Source organism: Cervus elaphus, chromosome 4 (genome assembly GCF_910594005.1).
Source record: "Cervus elaphus chromosome 4, mCerEla1.1, whole genome shotgun sequence".
NCBI classification, from domain to species: domain Eukaryota; kingdom Metazoa; phylum Chordata; class Mammalia; order Artiodactyla; family Cervidae; genus Cervus; species Cervus elaphus.
The window spans coordinates 58,400,329-58,418,364 of NC_057818.1; the positions used below are offsets into that span (position 1 = coordinate 58,400,329).

Sequence of the window (18,036 nt, forward strand, 5' to 3'; positions counted from 1 at the left end):
TCCTGGAGTGTATCCAAACTCATGTCCATTGAATCAATGATGCCATCTAACCATCTCATCCTCTGTCGTCCCCTTCTCCTCCTGCCTTCAATCTTTCCCAACATCAGGGTCTTTTCAAATGAGTCAGTTTTGCGCATCAGATGGCCAAAATATTGGAGTTTCAGCTTGAACATCCGTCTTTCCAATGAACATCCAGACTGATTTCCTTTAGGATGGACTGGTTGGATCTCCTTGCAGTCCAAGGGACTCTCAAGAGTCTTCTGCAACACCACAGTTCAAAAGCATCAATTCTTTTATGCTCAGCTTTCTTTATAGTCCAACTCTCACATCCATACATGACTACTGGAAAAACCATATCCTTGACTAGACGGACCTTTGTGGACAGAGTAATGTTTCTGCTTTTTAATATGCTGCCTAGGTTGGTCATAACTTTCCTTGCAAGGAGTAAGCATCTTTTAATTTCGTGGCTGCAGTCACCATCTGCAGGGATTTTGGAGCCCCCAAAAAGAAAGTCAGCCACTGTTTCCACTCTTTCCCCATCTATTTGCCATGAAGTGAGGGGACCGGATGCTGTGATCTTAGTTTTCTGAATGTTAGCTTTTTCTTAATACTCTTAGTAAGTATACAGTCTCATTGTAATATGTCTGTATGCATGAAAATGTTAAAAGTATTTTTTTTTCTTGTTTTGGTATTCTCCCCAGTTATATAAAGTTCTTTAAAAAAAAAATACACGTATTTATGTTTGGCTGAGTTGTGTCTTGGTCGTAGCCTGCAGAATCTTGGAGCCATGTGGGGGACTTTGTTGCAGCAGCCAAACTTTAGCTGTGGTGTGTGGCATCTAGTTCTCTAACAAGGGACTGAACCCAGCCTCCTGACTTGGGAGCTCAGACTACCAGGGAAGACCCTAGAAAAACTCGTATACACTTTCTTTAGTGTTGACTCTGTGTATTTGTGTTTTACTAGTTAAATTTTAGTTCACATGAACTGAAGCAAATTCAAGATCTGTCATTTAATGAATGTTTGACAAAATATTTGCAAAACGGTGGAACAAGAATTGTTGATTTTATATTATTTATGTGATGCATTCAAGACCCTGTAAAAACTTTTAGAAAGACATATAGTATATACTAAATACTTCAAAGGATTATTGCTGCTATCGGTAGTATTCTATCAGACCTGTCAATTTTGTAAAATACTTAAAATTCAAAGTTAAGTATTAATTCTTACCTTAGGGGTCTACTTCTTTGCTATTCAGAACGGTCATTCATGTATCAGAATTTTCAATATTACTAGTTAAAATAAGCTTGTTAAAAATGCGGCACATTGGCTCCACTCCAGTACTCTTAGATCAGAGCATGCTTTTTTAAAATATTTCCTGTTTCCTTGATAGGGGGCTTCCCTGGTGGCTCAGATGGTGAAGAATCTGCCTGCAATGTGGGAGACCCGGGCCCGATCCCTTGGTGGGGAAGATTCCCCTGGAGAAGGAAATGGCAACTCACTCCAGTATTCTTGCCTGAAAAATCCCATGGACAGAGAAGCCTGGCATGCTACAGTCCATGGGGTCGGAAAGAATCAGACATGACTGAGTGACTAACATGCTTTCCTTGATAGACAGTTTATCCTGGGTCACAGGAGTACAACTCTCAAAAATAGATGTCAGTGTTGATGTGATTCTTTTATAATTTTTCTTCCAGATCAGAATAGTTTCTATAGTGGTCTGTGGATCATATCTCATTCTCTTTTCCTGGGGTTAGAAATACAGTGGAAAATACGGTAGTATAAAAATTATATTCTTGTGTAACACCAGACATTCTCCTACATCAAAACCATTTCTCTTGCTGGTTTCATCTTGGGTCACATTAGGAAGTCTTCCCAGGTCCACGTGGCTCATGTCCTTTATATTTCAGGGGCTGCTGACATTCCAGGATGTGACCATAGATTTCACTCAAGAGGAGTGGGAATGCCTGGACCTCGGTCAGCGGGAATTGTACAGGGACGTGATGTTAGAGAACTACGGGAATCTGGCCTGCTTGGGTGAGGATCACTTGCTTCCATAATCCCTTATGTATCCTCAGGGTTTTGGTTCATTCATTCTAGAATGTCTCCTGGAATTTTCTGCTTTGTCCAGTAGAGGTTAAGATCCCTACTTTCCAGGGGAAAGTAACCTTCTTTCTTGATGTAACCTGTCTCCTTGTTGTTCAGTTGCTAAGTGATGTCCAACTCTTTGCGATCCCGTGGAATGCAGCAAGCCAGGCTTCCCTAGCCTTCTTTAACTCCCAAAGTTTGCTCAAATTCATATCCACTGAGTCAATACTGCTCTTCAACCATCTCATCTTCTGCCACTCCCTTCTCCTGCCCTCAATCTTTCCCAGCATCAGGGACTTTTCCAATGAATTGGCTCTTCGCATCAGGTTGCCAAAGTATTGGAGCTTCAGCACCAGTGCTTCCAATGAATATTCAGGGTTGATTTCTTTAGGATTGACTGGTGTGATCTCCTTGCTGACCAAGGGACTCTCAGGAGTCTTCTCCAGCACCATACTTCGAAGGCATCAATTCTTTGGTGCTCAGTCTTCTTCTTCTTCTTCTTCTTTTTTTTTTTTTACAAACAAAAATAAGTTTATTTACAAAAAATACAATAATTACAAAGAGTATAAATTGAGATGATTTCTCCTCTTCTTGTGACAAAAAGTAATAGCCTTTACTTTCAGATGAGGGTTTCTGTTATATAATGCACACTCTGTGATCGGCTGCTCTTGTTTATGCTTTTCTAAATAACTGCAGGAAGCCTACTAATGATAGGTACGTGGGTCATTTCCCTCAAATCTTATTTCCAGTACTATGCACAAGTCCAACACAATTGGAACAGAACAAGGTAAGACAGCATTGAACTGAAAAAGCTTTACCCCAACAGTAAAGTGTGATTTTTCTTTAAGTATTAACCTAGTGGTTTAGAACTGAAACCTAATTTTCGGCTTTAAAAAAAAAGTCCACTATGATTTTTAATGGGCAGAACAATTCTACAGCCAACATCACCTGGCTAGCTTTCCACATTGACCTAATAAGAAACAGATTTCTATAGTATTCAATTCTGTTTGCTTTTCATCTTATGGTTTCTAATCAGAGTCACTGGTGCTGCTTGAGGAGTCCGTTGACATAACCTCTACATCGGCCTCGTTTTCTTTGTTGTGCCCTGGAGGTTCCAACAGAAAGTCATGACTGTGGTTTGGTGGCAACCTATTTATCGCCATGTCGTTTGACTGCCTGGGATACTGTGGAGCAAGGACATCTGGCAGTCTGCCCGCTGCAAGTGCATCCCCTGGGAGATGACCATTTACTCCATTAGTGGAAGGATTGTTCATCTGACCCAGTAATCCACTTCTCATCTCCAAATCAGTTGGGTATGGTCTCCGTGGGTCCCCTGGGACCCAGGTCAGTGGGGCACACACAGCATTACTTGCACTAATCCTATGTGCATACTTAATCATTTCTTCAGAGGAAATAGCACCTTTTCTTGCTTTTTCTATTGACTTGAGTTTTTCTATTGCTTGGTAAACAGCTGTTGCCAGTATCTGTTCTGCTTCCTTTAGCTGTTTTTGTAGTTGCTGAATATCACTGTCTCTCTTTTCTACTTCTTTTTCTAAAACTTGCATTTCATGATGGGCTTTTCCCTGATTAAGTGCCAATTTCATTAGTTCCTGAAATTCCCCATCTCTGTGAATTAACAACTCCAGGACCTGGTTCTCCTCTCCAGACTGTAGCAACTTTTGGTTTCTTGAAATTGCCAGCATTTCTACAAGTTCTCTCGACCAGACCTCCAGATCTTCCAGCGCTGACAGCAGCCGCTCTCGCGTGCTGTTACCGCCGGCAGCTCCTAAGCCGCCGCCCGGCCGCTCCTCCGTCTTGCCACTCGCTGCCGCCGCCATGCTGCCCACAGACCAGCGTGCACGCAGCTCTGGTGCTCAGCCTTCTTTATGTTCCAAATATCACATCCATACATGACTATTGAAAAATCCATAGCTTTGACTATACAGACCTTTGTTGGCAAAGTGATGTCTGTGCTTTTTACTATGCTGTCTTTGTCATAGCTTTTCTTCCAAAGGGCAAGCATCTTTTATCTTTTTATTTTTTGGCAAGCATCTTTTAACGTCATGGCTGCAGTCACCATCTGCAGTAATTTTGGAGCCCACCCCCCCTCCCAAAACTAAATCTGTCACTGTTTCCACTTTTCACCTATCTATTTGCCGTGAAGTGATGAGACTGGATGCCATGATCTTAGTTTTCTGAATGTTGAGTTTTAAGCCAGCTTTTTCACTCTCCTCTTTCACCCCCATCAAGAGCCTTTTTAGTTCCTCTTCAAGTTCTGCCATTAGAGTGATATCATCTGTATATCTGAGGTTGTTGATATCTCTCCTGGTAATCTTGATTCTAGGTTGTGATTCATCCAGCCCAGCATTTCACATGATGTACTCTGCATAGAAATTAAATAAGCAGGGTGGCCATGTACAGCCTTGATGTGCTCCTTTCCCAATCTGCAACCAGTCAACTGTTCCATGTACAGTTCTAACTGTTGCTTCTTGACCTGCATATACTTCATTCTAGGTTCATGATAATTCTGTAAGTTCTGTGGTATCAAATAGTGCCACTCTCCTCTTAAAACTGGAATTCCACTACCTGCTTTTGCCTTAGTAGTACTTGAACATAATATCAGAATCTGATTCTGATGCATTTGTCTTTCAAAGATGCTTCCAATACATTATTTGGTGAAATCATTTTTTTAATGCTATTTTAACTTTCTACCTTGACTTCTCTCTCACCTGAATACATATTGGATTGGAAATTGATGAATATCTCAGAAAACACATATTCCTTTTTCTGATGAACAGGTCTTGTGGTCTCTAAGCCAGACCTGGTCACATTTCTGGAGCAAATGAAGGATCCCTGGGATGTAAGGAGAATGGAGACAGCCGTATACCCAGGTATGTGTCTATGGATGAAGCAGATAAGTCAGGTGAGAGGGCCAAGCACTGGGGAAGAAGTCATACTTTGTCGTGTGGTTTGAGAAGATCTGCTTCAGTTGAGATGATTTTGGATTAGGCTAGGTTTATTTCTGTCACCGTCATAGAGCGTCATCTCCTGACCCATTCCTGATTCTTTTCATCATTTGTATATTTTTCTCCAGTGATTAATTTTCACATTCACAGTTAGAACCAAAATATTTGTCTTGGCCTGGAACAACCTGCATGACCTGATAATTCGTCCATTTTGGGGAGGTTTTAGAAAATCTGTGCATATTTCTGAGTAACTATATTAACCCCTTTTAAAAGTGCTGATTCTGTCCCTAGTCAGAAGTGTGTGGGTGGAGCTGTGAAAAAATTGCCAAACTTGTAGGAATACTGGGGACAGATGTTTTTTGTTTTCTACCATATAATTTCCAGTGCACTGGAAACTACACATATGACCTTAGAAATTTCATAATCAAATTCTTTCTTCACTGCATTGTGACAGCCACGCTTTCCGGGAAACAAACTCACTCAGAAGGACAATGCAGATAGTGGAGTGCAGTTTATTACACCAGCGGGCCCAAGGCAGAGTCTCCTCTTAGCCAAGGGCCCCGACCAGCATTTGTGAAAATCTTTTATACCCCATGTGTTCATGTCCAAACCCACCACCCCAATCCCTTGATGCTTACAAAGAAAGGGTAAATACAATCACAATAACCCCATCATTCACGTGTTATGTGTTCAAACAGTTAATCATCAATATGCCCACGGTTGCATTCCAACCAGTTAATAACCGATAAGCCTGGGCTTACATTCTGATAGATAGTGTCCAGAGGCAGGGGTGATTATTGTCTGTTTTCTCTTAGGTGATGAGTAGCCTGGATATGATCTTCAAGGTTCCCCTGTCCAGAGGGGGTTTTATCCTTCCATTGTCATTTCCACAGGCACTAAGCAGAGACTTCAGGGTCCACTGGAGAGGTGGCTGAGCACGATCAGCACAGAGAGGCCTGAGATGGAGGCCAGGCCCTATGAATTCCTTCTTCATTCCCCCCTCTTGATGCTCTTAACTCATATTATGAGCATCATTCATAGGGACATATTGCAGCCTGGCTCTCCAACTGCCAATTAGGGAGAATGACATCAACCTTTGGGTTATAAAGTTCATAATACATTGCAAAATTCAGGGTCCACAAAGCAGAAGTATCAAGGCAACTTTAACAGTGGTAAATATAGTTTTCCACCAATCGCTCTTCACCCAAGATAGGACCGAAGTCCAGAAAGGAATGCTCTCATTTGACATTGCTTTTACCTGGTTTTTCATGTCATCTAAAGTAGTTGATACATTGTCAGATAAGTCAGGAATGTATACACAACATTCAACCTTAATTATAGCACAGGTCTCTCCTTGAGCAGCTGTGAGTATGTCCAAAGCCATTTTATTATGAATTACTGCTTTTCTCATTTAGACTTGCTCTTCATTTAAGGCTTGGATGGCTTCTGTTCTATCTAGGAGGGCCTGTTTGTGAAATTAGTCAAGGCCTCTACTTTAATCATAATATATTTGTTGTCCCTACAGAGGGTACGAAAAAGGCAGCAATATACTCATACCACTGAAACACAGATCGTGTCCACCTAGCATGTAAATAAGGTAGATTTACTGGGGCTTGTTGTAGGCTAGGCTTTTGCTACACTGGCATTTTTATCAAATGTAACCCCATGACCCGAGTCTATTGACTGTAGGTCTCACAGCAAGAGAGCAAGGAGAGGTAATGATTGACAAGAGAGAGGAAAGTCTTTTTGTCATCCCAGAAAAGAGCAGAGTGGTTTAAAATCTGCCTGGCGGCACGGTGACACCCACCAAGGAAGTCCATCCTTCACAGAGAGAGGCATAGTCCTACATACCCAGAAGTTGTAGGTGTTCTGGAAGTCCGTGTAGGAATGTGCCCATGAGGTGCAAACGTTGTCCTGAGTTGAGAGAGAAGTTAAATTCAAAATCACGTTGATGAGGCCAAGCAGCAGGAGTTGATTGTGCTGCTTCATCCTGAAGGGGCTCGTCCAGAATCTTCTTTTCCTTCTTCTTAAGGATGGTCTTAGTCTCTCGAGGGTCAGTGGGGTCCCTCTATGCTGTCCACTCAGCGTTTTCTGGGTATGCGTGGTATGCTCTCTTCACCCTCGTATGATGGATCAAGGGACAATACCTGCAACTTTAACTGCAGTAGGGGTAGTTAGAATAACATAAGGGCCCTTTCACCAAGGGGCTAGCAAATCATGTTTCCAATCTTTGACCCATACTTGGTCACCAAGTGTAAACTCATGAATCTGTTCCCCAAGGGGGAACGGCACCCTTTCTTGTACAAACTTAGTTACTCAATTTATTACCTTACCGAGTTCCATCTGCTGTGAAATCCTATCCCGCCTTACCTGAGGCAAATTTGTTGACACCTGTTTTATTATGGGAGGAGGCCTCCCATACACAATTTCGTGTGGAGAATAGCCTTGGGACTGTGGGGTCATCCTGAGTCTGAGCAGAGCCGTCGGAAGCAAGTACACTCAGGAGCAGTCAGTCTCTCTGATCCACTTGGAGAGTCTTTAAGTGTCCGGTTGGCTCATTCCACCATCTCAGAACTCTGGGCCTATATGCAGTGTGCAGTTTCCATTTGATGTTTAAAGTTTTGCTTACTTGTTGTACTAAATCAGCTACAAAAGCCAGGCCATTGCCTGATCCAATGCTGGTAGGAAATCCAAATCTGGGAACTATTTCCCTAAGCAGGCACCAGGCTACTTCCGATGTTCTTTCAGTCTAGGTAGGAAAAGCTTTTACCCATCTCGGGAATGTACATACCATGACCAGGAGATAATGGTAGTGTCGGTGAGGTTTCATTTCAGTGAAGTCCACTCCCAGGTGTTCAAGGGTCAGTGTGCCTTTCTGCTGAATACCCGGAGGATTTTGTCTGAATCCCGGAGAGGCAGCATTCACCTGTGAGCAGGCAGCATGGCCTAGGTGGATCGCCTGGTGTGTCTGGCTTACCAGACTGTGTGCCAGCTCCTCCAGTACCAATAATTTGCCACTTGGCAATTCCCACCATCACTTTTCAGTCTTGATGGCCCTTTCCACTTTGGCTAACCTGAGAGCCATTGTCCTTGTTTTATCAGGCTAGTGCCATCAGTATATAGGACCAAATTAGGGTCTGGAACCTTGAGCACTTCTTTAAAACAAACCCCAGATACCTCACCTACTCTTTGTAGATCTGTGCCTTCTTCTTTGACACCGGGTAACCTGCTTCCATCAACAGCTGGAGCAGTGCATTTGTCCCTTCCCAACATTTTTCCTTGGTCTCAGCAGCCAGCAGCAGGTCATCCCCATATTGTAAGAGCCGACATCCATACTCTTCCGGATGGAATGAGTCCAGGTCAGAAGCCAAGGCTTCCCGAAAGATGGCTGGGAAGTTTTTAACCCCTTGTGGGGGAGTCCAGATGAGCTGTTGTTTGGTGCTCCCGACTGGATCTTCCCATTCAAAGGCAAAGATGGGCTGTGACGCGGGGGCGAGGCGTATGCAGAAGAAGGCATCCTTGAGATCTAGGCAAGTGTAAACTTTAGTCCTCGGTGGGAGGAGGCTAAGTAAGGTATACGGGTTTGGAACAGTGGGGTGTAAAGTCACAGTAGCCTGGTTGACTAGCCTGAGATCTTGTACAGGCCTATAGTCCTGTCCTCCTTCCCTGTTGACTGGCAGGATTGGCGTATTCCAAGCTGACTGGCACTCTAGTAGAATGCCTGCTTGTTTCAATCTATTGATGTGGGGCAATATGCCGGTTCAGGCCTCCATCCATACTGGGTACTGGCACTGTCTAACCGGGATGGTGCCTGGTTTGAGTTCCATTATCACTGGGGCGTGATGTTTAGCCAGCCTAGGGGGCGGGGGGGAGGGGGTTGTCTTCCACGAAGACCTCAGGGAATAATTGAGTTAGCTCCCTCATCCTCTTCTGGCCCACCCGGTTCTGCCTTCAGACGCTCATGGAACCTCCACTCATCTTGGGTTGGTATTGAGAGAGAGGGCAAATAAGTCATAGAGTCCGTCCAGAAGGTGGGCCTCTCCTCAGGGGAGAAAGTCACTTGTGCTCCTAGTTTGGAGAGCAAGTCTCTTCCCAACAGGGGTACTAGGCACTCAGGAATGTAGAGGAATTCAGGAATCACTTGGTGCCCACTCCCCCCCCCCCCCACAATCTGACATTTTCTGGGCTGGCAAAACGGTTTACTCATCTCTTCTCCCGATACCCCAGTTACAGCCGTAGTCTTTTTGGACAGAGGTGCCACAGGTTTTGTTACTACCGACAGTTCTGCTCCTGTATCCACCCTGAAGTCAATATTTTGGTCCCCCACTCTTAAGGTCACCATGGGCTCTCAGGGACCTGATATCTCTGAGCCCTGGCAGCCCTAGTTAATTTCCAAGTCAGCAAGCCCCACAACTGTGGGACCTTCCTCTCCTTCCTTGCCTTAGGGCATTCATTCTTCCAGTGGCCAAAAGCTCGGCACTGGGCACACTGGTTTGGCTGTAATGGGCCCAGGGCATCCCTTGGGACTGGCTGAAGGACTGTCCTGTCCCTGGGGCAGATGAGGTTTTCTGGAGGGCCCGAGACAGACTTTGCCAGAGCAGCAGCTTGCACTGTAAGTCTCTTGTCTGTTCTCTTTCGTTCCCTCCAGCTCTCTGGCAGAGCGTGGTCTCTGCTTAATTCCAACGTCTCCCTCCCTCTCTTGTCAGTACTCCCCGGGAGAGGCGGGTATAGCTTGGGCGGTTCAGGTAGAGCCGGAACCTGGAAGTGTTGGCCAGAGGCTTCTGTCACCGGGATCAGAGCCTGCCCAAACAGCGGCTCTACGAACTCCGGGAAAGCTGGCGGAGGAGCAGCGGCTGTTGCAGAAACTTCACCTGGCCCTGGATCGGGCATTAAGGCGGCCTCAGGTTCTGGTGGAGCACTGGGAGGCAGGCGTTTCATTATCCAGCATGGGGGAGGGGTCAGGTCATCCCTGTCTAAATCCTGTAGAATTTCCTTTTTTATCATCAGTCAAATTTTGTGCCCTTCATATTTTTCCCTTTCCCTTCTGGATACAGAACCTTGTCTGAGTAGGAGGGTCTCAAGCTAACCCTAGCCATGAGTCAATAGATGGATATTGATCCAGGTGTCCTGGTTCTCCTGTGACTACTGTGTAGATTGCTTTCACTATTTTTAAGTTCACGGTATTCTCTGGTGGCCATCCTGCTCCCATAGGGGGCCATTCGACCTCACAGAGTATGTGGAGGCAGTTAGGCTTCATCTTCACCCCATAGTCTCCTCCCAATCCCTTCTTTAAAATTGTCACTCCAATGCAGTTGCCTTAGATTCACTTCCCCCCATCTTGCTTACCTTCTCAGACCTTCTTGGACTTTTCCTTTTCATTCTGTCTCCGAAGTTCTCAGTACCCTATGTACCTCTCACATTTCCACTCAGTGACACTTAAATTGCCATTTTGCCTCCTTTCTAATTGGAGTGAGAAGAGCCTTACCTGCCAGACCCCAGAGGGAGAAGGGGGATCGGCGTGTCTTCCCCTGCCGGTCAGCATAGCTGAACCAGAACATCACATGGTCCAAGACTGTTTCTCCCTTAAAGTCCATTCTGCCTTGGTGGGCTTGATCAGGTGCGAATGAAAACACAGATGGGTTGAATATCCCATGATCCAGGGCATCTCCAGAAAAGCCAATTCATACTCACTTCTGTATCCCCCTCCTTCTAGCCTAACAATTCCGAGGGGGTCAAGAATTCAACAGCAGACAGGACACCTCCTGGGGGAGGGCAGAATACGAGCATACAAGGACCAGTTTCCTATCCTAAAAATCCCCTGGCGATCACTTGGTAATAATTTTCCCCGAGACGGCGTGGACACACCTCCTAAATGACCATTACAAATTTCCTTCCTAACCCTAGCACGCTCGTCAACCTGTGTACCAAGCAATCGCCGCCTGCCTATTCCAGGCTGCTGTGGGTCCCCGCTCTTTCTAGTCCCTCCCAGGGGTTGTCAGGCCCCCTCTTCCACCCTGCTGGGTGGGCTCCTCCTCACCTGAGCGCCCAGTTGCCCTGCTGCTGTCCACTACCTGATGACGTGAAAGGTCCGGGTGTTGAAAAGCAGAATCCTTCCAGAGGGGCGAGGCGCCTTCCCCCCTCTAGGAGATTCAAGCTACAAAGCCTCGGGGTGGCATCAAATGAGACCTGTCTCCTCAAAGTGAGGAGCTTCCCGCCCAATGCACCAAATGTTATAGCCACGCTTTCAGGGAAACAAACTCACTCACAAGGACAATGCAGATAGTGGAGTGCAGTTTATTACACCGGCGGGCCCAAGGCAGAGTCTCCTCTTAGCCAAGGACCCCGACCAGCATTTGTGAAAATCTTTTATACCGCATGTGTACGTGTCCAAACCCACCACCCCAATCCCTTGATGCTTACAAAGGAAGGGTAAATACAATCACAATAATCCCATCATTCACGTGTTATGTGTTCAAACAGTTAATCATCAATAAGCCCACGGTTACATTCCAACCAGTTAATAACCGATAAGCCTGTGCTTACATTCTGATAGCTAGTGTCCAGAGGCAGGGGTGATTATTGTCTGTTTTCTCTTAGGTGATGAGTAACCTGGATATGATTGTCAAGGTTCCCCTGTCCGGAGGGGGTCTTATCCTTCCATTGTCGTTCCCACAGGCACTAAGCAGAGAGTTCAGAGTCCACTGGAGAGGTGGCCGAGCACGATCAGCACAGACAGGCCTGAGTTGGAGTCCAGGCCCTATGAATTCCTTCTTCACATAAGACACCTCACTAAAATGAGAAAATGCAAATATGAATTTTATGTGAAAGTTTCTCTTTTTTTTATATGAACTAACATTAAATATGTTAAGTATATATGTCCCAATTCATTAATGCTAGAATGCTTTAATATATTTATTTAACTCACAGACTTTTTAAAGAAATTATTGACGTGGGAGTTTATAACATGTCCCACAGTGCTTTTTTCTGATTGTTCATCACTATTAAACTTATAGATTATATAGAGAAATCTTTAAGAAGAAATTTTTCTGTTCCAATAATGCTATTTTACAATGTTATGTTAGTTTTGCTATACAGAAAGAATAAGTGATACATATACACATTTCCCTTCTTGATTAGATTTCCTTCCCATCTAGGTCGCCACAGAGCATTGAGTAGAGTTCCCTGTGTTCTCACCATATTTTTCAAGTCTCACTTCTCATTTGATTTGTTAAGAACTCTTACCTTATTAAATCTATCTTTTTGTTATGAAACATCCCAGGACTTTATCGTTCATGCCATCTTTTTCTGATTAGTTCTAGCTCAATATCATTTACTATTTTAGACTCCATTAGAACATGCTCAGATAACAACATGAGTGGTAAGTGGGTTAAATAATAAGTAGGCATTAGCATTTGTGAAAATGTTTTGTTTGTTAATTTGATTACTTCATCAAAAATTAATCATTACACTCCTCAACTTCTCCTCGCTTCGTTGTTCCTGTAGGTTTCTATCTTGACTTCTCCTCTGCACCATGCTCCTCTGTCACCTCATCTTGTCCAATGTTCTGTGTTTGTGGTCTCTGTTCTGCAGGCTGCAGATCCTAGTTCCTCTTGCTCTGGTGTCTGCTCCCTGGTGGGTGAAGTGGTCCTGAGACTTGTGCCCTTATCCCCTTGAGAGGGAGTTGATTGTTACTGTTGTGACCAGAGCCTGCCTGGATCTTGAAGTCTGCTTCGCCTTTCCTCTGTGGCTGTCACTGTCTGTGGCGGGGTCTGTTTCCTGATTGGTGGAGCAGAGGCCCCAGATCTGAAATGAGCTCTGCTCTGATCTGTGGTGCTTCTGATCTGGTGGGACTGGAGCACACCCGCTGAGAGGGAAGCCACTGAGTGTTGCTCCTCTGGGGATGTTCTCCTTGGAGAGTGCTCTGCGTGTCATCTTTCATGTGCTGTGCCAGCTCTCCTGTGACCCTGTGTTGGCATTGATCTTGGCCCCACCTGAACCATGGGTATGTTGGCACTTGACCCTGGTGTCTCTCAGATGTTGTTTTCACCAGGTCACCAGCAGAGATCCACTGTAATCATATCCCAGGTGTACATTCATTGTGGAGCTGAACCTGCTATGGTGCTATGGGGGCAATGTAGACTGTGACCTGGCCCAAATGCCTCATGTGCATGCCTACAGCGTCTACAGTTGCTAAAGCCAGACTGGTTTTGACTGCCAGAGCCTCATTTCCATCCAGATGTTCTGTTGGGGTTGAGTTTACCAAGCCAATTGTGGGGTGTATTACCATGGTTTGTACAGATGCAAGAAGAGATCTCAGCTTTTCTTGCCTAATGGCAGGGCCTTGGTGCTCAGCTGTGGTTTCAGCATCACCTATACATTGGGACCACCCACAGGCGTGTGTTCTGAATGTGCCCCTGGAGCCCATGAGTCTACCCTGGTGGGGAGGTGGCTGGGGAGGAGGAAGCAGCTGTGGGGGTCGTGAGATCACCCGCCTAGCTGGGACCCATGCCTAGCGCCTGGAGAGTCCGGAACAGGCAGAGGGGCAGAGAGGCTGCAAAGAGGTTCTTTCCTTCGGGCATCACTCAACAGCGCCGCTCTGCTTCTCTGGTGGTTCAGGCTTCCTCCACAAGCATCCCATTTGCAGAGCTCCTCCCTCCCTCCCATCCTCTCAGGATGTCTACTCACAGCAAACACAGTCCTCTACCTGGGTCTGCTCTCAGAGCGCCACGTTCCAGCACCCAGCCCTTGTCTGCAGTGGAGGACACCCTCTCAGGCTGGGTGGGCAGGGCAGGGGACAGTACCCTGCGTACAGGTCTCACTCTGTCCTGCACGCTGGTTGCCGTGTTCTCTTCCCACAGAGAACGAGGCTCCCCTTGTGTCCCAACTGAGCTCCCACCAATGAGGGGCTTCCTTGGATGTGGAGACCTCTCCTCTCTTCAGATCCCCCCAGGGTTGTGCGTGTCCCATCCTGCTTCTTTTCCTCTTCCCTTTCCTCCATCTCTCTCTTGTCCTACCTGGCTCAGCAGGAATCTTTCTTGTCCTTTCAGGTGTCCAAGTTCCTCTGCCCGTGTTCCTCAGGGCTCTGTGAGAATTTTTCCACTTCAAGATGTATTCTTGATGCTTTGGTGGAGAGAGATGAACTCCACGTTTTCCGAATCCTCTGCCATCTTGACTCCTTCTATCTCGGTTTTAGGCTTAATCTAGCCAAGTGTATGCTAATTTTATGCAATTATGTAAATTGTAAACTATATTCCACAACAATAGTAAGTAGAATAACTTATTATTTGATATCTTTCAGCTGTGTCTTCCCACGACACCCAGGGTTTGAGGTCCCAAAAGCCAGGCTTAGAAGATTTACTCCCAACAGCAAAGCTAGGAATATATGAAAGATTTCACCTTGCAAATTTACATTTAACCAAAGACTGGGAATATATGAGGGCATGTAAAGAGCCCAGAGCATGTTATGATGGACACAACCAAGTTGGTTCAGTTTCCCATAAAGTAAACATTACCGCCAAAAGAAATCAAGGATGTGAATCAAATAAGGAAAAACCAATTTCAGATGACCAGTTTCAGCCACCAACATCTGCAGATGAGTGTATATTTGTCAGCAAAGATCCACATCATCTCTTGAAACATACATGTTCTCTGAAGGGAAATGTAGAAAATCTGGAAAGTCATCTAGTCTCTACTGCAAATACTCATTCAAACCTATACTCTGAGCATAGGTGTCTATTAAATATACATTCAAGCATGTCTGGAAACCAGAAAGTTAAACATGAGGGGGAAAATTCCCAATACAATCAATTTGAGGGATCCTTTAACAAGGGTTTCTTGTTCTTCAACCAACAACTCTTTTCTCCTTGTTCCAAAATCTGGAATGTTGATAATAATGGGAGAGACCTTATTCAACCATCATTGTTCAATACATATGGACGTATAATTAGTGTGGAAGAACTTTCCAAGTGTAACAAAATGAGTAATGCCTTAAGCAGGAGCTCTACCCCCAATAATTACAAGAGTATACATGATGGAATGAGAAGCTCTTCATGCAATGAAACTGGCCATAATGTTGACCAAGACTCATATCTCCTGAAACAACAGGGACATCAATTTTCAGACAACAATTCTAAACATCATAAGTGTAGGAATATGTTTTGTCAAAGCTCAAATCTTACTATTAATACTTATAAGAGTATGGATATTGGAGAGAAGACTTATAATTGTTATGATTATGGTAAAGTTTTTAAGCAATCTTCAAAACTTATTCAACAGCAGATAATTCAGAGTAAGCGGAAACATCACAAGTGTAATACATGTGGAAAAGTCTTTAGTAACTCACCAAATCGAAGTAGAGATAGGAAAGTTCATACAGGAAGGAAACAATTCAAATGTACAGCATGTGGCCAAACCTTTAATCAGAGTTCATATTTAACTGAGCATCTGGGAATCCATGCTGGGGAGAAACCATACAAATGTACAGAATGTGGCAAAGTCTTTATCTGCTGTTCATGTGTTACACAACATCAGCAAATTCATACTGGGGAGAGACCTTATAAATGTACAGCATGTGGCAAGGCTTTTAAGGAGATTTCAACTTTAACTCAACATCAGCGAATCCATACTGGGGAGAGACCTTATAAATGTACAGCATGTGGCAAGGCTTTTAAGCAAAGTTCAGCTTTAACTGAACATCAGCGAATCCATACTGGGGAGAGACCTTATAAATGTGCATCATGTGGTAAGGCTTTTAAGCAAAGTTCAGCTTTAACTAAACATCAGCGAATCCATACTGGGGAGAGACCTTATAAATGTACAGCATGTGGCAAGGCTTTTAAGCGGAGTTCAACTTTAACTCAACATCAGAGAATCCATACTGGGGAGAGACTATATAAATGTACAGCATGTGGCAAGGCTTTTAAGCGGAGTTCAACTTTAACTCAACATCAGCGAATCCATACTGGGGAGAGACCTTATAAATGTACAGCATGTGGCAAGGCTTTTAAGCGGAGTTCAGCTTTAACTGAACATCACCGAATCCATACTGGGGAGAGACCTTATAAATGTACAGAATGTGGCAAAGCCTTTCTCCTTTATTCACTTCTTACTCGACATCAACGAATCCATACTGGGGAGAGACCTTATAAATGTACAGCATGTGGCAAAGCCTTTCTCCTTTATTCACTTCTTACTCGACATCAGCGAATCCATACTGGGGAGAGACCTTATAAATGTACAGCATGTGGCAAAGCTTTTAACCGTTATTATTTTCTTACTCGACATCAGCGAATACATACTGGGGAGAGACCTTATGAATGTACAGCATGCGGCAAGGCTTTTAAGCAGAGTTCAGATTTAACTCAACATCAGCGAATCCATACGGGAGAAAGACCTTATAAATGTACAGAATGTGGCAAAGCCTTTATCCGTTATTCTTTTCTCACTCGACATCAACGAATCCATACTGGGGAGAGACCTTATAAATGTACAGCATGTGGCAAGGCTTTTAAGGAGATTTCAACTTTAACTGAACATCAGCGAATCCATACTGGGGAGAGGCCTTATAAATGTACAGCATGTGGCAAGGCTTTTAAGCAAAGTTCAACTTTAACTAAACATCAGCGAATCCATACTAGGGAGAGACCTTCTAAATGTACAGACTGTGGCAAAGCCTTTATCAATTATTCACTTCTTACTCAACATCAGCGAATCCATACTGGGGAGAGACCTTATAAATGTACAGCATGTGGCAAAGCCTTTTCCCAGAGTTCAGGTCTTTCTCGACATCAGAGAGTTCATGCTGCAGAGAAATTTTAGAAATGTAAGGAATGTGGCAAAGGATTTCCTCACAGCCATCACCTCACTCACAATCAGAGAATTCATACTGCAGAGAAACCCTAGAAATGAATCAGTGACAAAAACATTGGTCCTAAATATACAATGTTGAAAAAACGAGTGTTTTCTTTGGAAAGATACATGAATGAAATAAAAAAAAGTAGAGAACTGCTTAATCAAACATCAAATGTAACTCAATACCAGAGAATTCATACTAGAAAGCATGTCATCAGTACCACTTTTGTTGAATTACTCTAAGCAGAAACACTGTAGCAAGTATTCCATAAGTAAAACACATACAAAATTGATATGTTAGTATGGATCGCAAGATGAAGGGGTGGATATTTGCAGAGGTATAATTATTATTAATGTATCCTTGCTTATGTTGACGTTATTTGAGATTATTAAGGAACCAAAACGAATGTAATTCAACTCTCAAATTACTACATGCTGTGATTTGTTTCTACTTTATATATAAACTTATGTTTTTTATGGTTGTTGCCCAATGGTAAGAGAAGCCCTTCTGTATTAAGTGGGAATCATTTACATTTATTCTCCAATTTATAAGATTTAGAACAGAGTCGTGTTATATACACACTGAAGCTCTGAATGGAGGTATTTGTCACTGATGTCAAACACCTCTGTGGTCACCATGATGTAAGTGTTCAGGGAATAATTCAAAGTAAGACAGAAGTTTGCTCTAAGTTTTCAATAATTATGTCACTTGCTCTCTAAGCATAAAAGGATAGTTCATGAAAATTGAAGGTATTTTTATAACATCAACATAGAGAAATCATGCATATTATCTGGCAGGCTTGAAGGAAGGACACCTTCTCTTCTATCTGATGTAAGTATAGAAAACTCTTTCTGGAAAAGTCATATTAATATAATTAATATCCATCCATGTTTGGTAAATTAGCCTCCATTTTATAAACCATATAAATCACATTCTCAGATCATTTCATCAGAGAAACAGGACAGTTTTTAGAAGCTTGTAATGTGTATTTTAATCAAGGATCAAACAACAATTGTAAAAGGTTTTATTCTATCTGTAAAATTAATGTACCTTAATTAATAAAAGTGAATGGTTTTTCAGTGTTACAATTGATGTGGAATGAATGAAAGGTTAACGCACCACCAGCATTAACCT

The 18,036-nt window shown here is 43.7% G+C and overlaps 5 protein-coding genes across 5 annotated transcripts in view; 3 read left to right on the plus strand and 2 right to left on the minus strand.

The window, feature by feature from the left end:
- LOC122692444 (thymosin beta-4-like) overlaps positions 1-18,036 on the plus strand; it is a 567,005-nt gene that overhangs the window by 203,829 nt on the left and 345,140 nt on the right. The window lies entirely within an intron of this gene.
- Positions 1-18,036, minus strand: part of LOC122692415 (zinc finger protein 345-like) — a 564,572-nt gene that overhangs the window by 160,536 nt on the left and 386,000 nt on the right. The window lies entirely within an intron of this gene.
- LOC122692448 (zinc finger protein 107-like) overlaps positions 1-18,036 on the plus strand; it is a 65,444-nt gene that overhangs the window by 2,191 nt on the left and 45,217 nt on the right.
- Positions 1,514-16,966, plus strand: LOC122692416 (zinc finger protein 93-like). The gene is made up of 4 exons (XM_043899992.1): positions 1,514-1,561; positions 1,908-2,034; positions 4,884-4,966; positions 15,582-16,966. The coding sequence occupies exons 1-4, from the start codon at positions 1,526-1,528 to the stop codon at positions 16,866-16,868; spliced, it is 1,533 nt and encodes a 510-aa protein (XP_043755927.1). The 5' UTR covers positions 1,514-1,525; the 3' UTR covers positions 16,869-16,966.
- Positions 3,101-3,923, minus strand: LOC122692421 (mediator of RNA polymerase II transcription subunit 4-like). Its single transcript, XM_043899998.1, has one exon. The coding sequence runs from the start codon at positions 3,921-3,923 to the stop codon at positions 3,114-3,116; it is 810 nt and encodes a 269-aa protein (XP_043755933.1). The 3' UTR covers positions 3,101-3,113.

Bases quoted from the DNA above. Each gene is read 5' to 3' on its own strand.
- LOC122692416 (XM_043899992.1), top strand. From the start codon at position 1,526: ATGGACAGAGAAGCCTGGCATGCTACAGTCCATGGG. The intron at 1,562-1,907 runs GTCGGAAAGAAT...TTTATATTTCAG, and splicing joins GGCATGCTACAGTCCATGGG to GGGCTGCTGACATTCCAGGA. The intron at 4,967-15,581 runs GTATACCCAGGT...ACACAACATCAG, and splicing joins TAAGGAGAATGGAGACAGCC to CAAATTCATACTGGGGAGAG.
- LOC122692421 (XM_043899998.1), bottom strand. From the start codon at position 3,923: ATGGCGGCGGCAGCGAGTGGCAAGACGGAGGAGCGGCCGGGCGGCGGC.